Raw genomic sequence first — 616 nt, 5'->3', positions numbered from 1 at the left:
TTTTTTTTTTTACTTAAAATGTTAAACCAGCAAATAAGTGAATACAATTATATTTTAAAGTAATTATTAAAGTATTTTCTGCTATATAAAATATCTTTATAATTCCTTATTAACTGAATGCACCATTATTGTAATGCATTATGCCTGCAGGCCCTGGCTCTGACTCCTGAGGATGGTTGGAGTGTCCACGCTGTGGCTCATGTCCATGAGATGAAGGCAGAGATGGACAAGGGACTGAAGTTCATGGCCTCTACAGAGAAAGACTGGATGGTCAGTCTCAGAAATACTGCAAAGAACATATAAAGATTAACATGTAGAAGCACACTGTTTAGAAAAGCACACTGTGTAGCAAATAGTGTATTATAAAAATTCCAGGTCATATGATGTCTTATTTCTCCTCTAAAGGTGTGTGACATGTTGGCATGTCATAATTACTGGCACTGGGCTCTATATCACATTGAAAAGGTAAAATTTAAAAGACAAGATTATATGAACTACAAAAAAGTACTTTTATCCGTGTGTACTTTTATCCATTTGTTTGTTTATTTATTTTAATTCACTTCATAAACCTCAGGCATTATAAACATCTCAAAAATGGTTTATAATACACACACAC

At 33.1% G+C, this 616-nt stretch overlaps 1 protein-coding gene across 1 annotated transcript in view; it reads left to right on the top strand.

Moving 5' to 3' along the window:
* LOC107738443 (tetratricopeptide repeat protein 38-like) overlaps positions 1-616 on the top strand; it is a 13,661-nt gene that overhangs the window by 5,470 nt on the left and 7,575 nt on the right. Inside the window, exons 7-8 of the mRNA XM_016550203.1 lie at positions 151-270; positions 406-465. Of these exons, the coding sequence (XP_016405689.1) occupies positions 151-270; positions 406-465 (180 nt within the window). The remainder of the gene's footprint in view (positions 1-150; positions 271-405; positions 466-616) is intronic.

The sequence above is a fragment of the Sinocyclocheilus rhinocerous genome, unplaced genomic scaffold (assembly GCF_001515625.1).
Source record: "Sinocyclocheilus rhinocerous isolate Xijiao unplaced genomic scaffold, SAMN03320098_v1.1 scaffold975, whole genome shotgun sequence".
Classification (NCBI taxonomy): domain Eukaryota; kingdom Metazoa; phylum Chordata; class Actinopteri; order Cypriniformes; family Cyprinidae; genus Sinocyclocheilus; species Sinocyclocheilus rhinocerous.
This window is presented reverse-complemented; position numbering and strand designations above follow the sequence as displayed.